This window comes from Manacus vitellinus, unplaced genomic scaffold (genome assembly GCF_001715985.3).
Source record: "Manacus vitellinus isolate BGI_N305 unplaced genomic scaffold, ASM171598v3 scaffold_134_pilon, whole genome shotgun sequence".
Lineage (NCBI taxonomy): Eukaryota > Metazoa > Chordata > Aves > Passeriformes > Pipridae > Manacus > Manacus vitellinus.
This window is the reverse complement of record NW_021938973.1, coordinates 280019-281048: the sequence shown is the minus strand read 5'-3', so window position 1 is coordinate 281048 and position 1030 is coordinate 280019. Positions and strand designations below refer to the sequence as shown.

The window sequence follows — 1030 nt, the reverse complement described above, 5'->3', positions numbered from 1 at the left end:
GGAGCAGGGAATGGCTTTATCCACAGGGACAGATCCCACAGGAGCAGGGAATGGCTTTATCCACAGGGACAGATCCCACAAAACAATGGGATGGAGGAGCACAGGGATGGGGGATCCTTCCAAATCCACATCCATGTCCTTCCCTGGGGCCGTGAGACCCCCGGGGGGGAATCCCACGGCTTATCCCTCCTCAAATTCCAGCCCTTGGAGAGAGGGAGAGACCAAGGCCATAACCCCTGGATTTCTTGGGATAACGGGCATCCCCTCGGGCTACAACTGAGCCTTTTTCCCGGCCTTTCCTCCCCGGAATCCGCGGCAACCACGGGAACGCCGCTCCGGCGCCCGCGGGGCTCCGTTCCCAACGGGACCCTCCCCTTCTTTCCCTCCCTTTCCCCCGCAGCTTTGGGACCACTTGGACCACGCGATGTTCTTCCCGGATTTCCGGCCCTTCCTGAGCGGCTCCCTGGATTCCGAGGGCCGGGATCCGGAGCGGGGCCCCCCGGGGGAGCTGTGGGGGCCCGGCCGCCCCCCCCGGCTGCCCCCGAGCCGCCGCTTCCGATCCCGAGGCAGCTCCCGCCCGGATCGCTCGCCCGCCATCGAGGGGTGAGTGGGAACTCCCGGGAAAAACGGGATTTGGGAAGGAACCCGGGTGGGAAAAGGAGGGATCCCGGCGCTTCCCTTCAGCACAATTCCCAGTGGCTTCCCCTGGCTCGCTGCCGGGGCATTCCCGGTGTTCCCATGAGCTTCCTTCAGAGCTCTGCCTCCATTTCGGGGCTTTTCCAGGGAATTCCCGGCCCTGAGCCCCTCTATCCATGGGAACAGGATTCCCTGTGTTGCTGCCTCTTCCTGCTGCCACCAGTTACTTATGGATTTATTTATTTGACCTGTTCTTCCAATGGTTTTCCCGGGTTTTCCCTGTCCCGGTGCCAACCCTTCCGTTGGAACTCGAGGAATTCCCAGTTTTCCCACCCTGGGATGAATTAAATGATTTATTTATTGATTGATTGATTTGATTTGATTTGTTCTTCCA

At 60.2% G+C, this 1030-nt stretch overlaps 1 protein-coding gene across 1 annotated transcript in view; it reads left to right on the top strand.

Moving 5' to 3' along the window:
• Positions 1-1030, top strand: part of LOC103757640 (E3 ubiquitin-protein ligase RNF115) — an 11260-nt gene that overhangs the window by 3989 nt on the left and 6241 nt on the right. The window contains exon 3 of the mRNA XM_029957994.1: positions 401-603. Within this exon, the coding sequence (XP_029813854.1) occupies positions 401-603 (203 nt within the window). The remainder of the gene's footprint in view (positions 1-400; positions 604-1030) is intronic.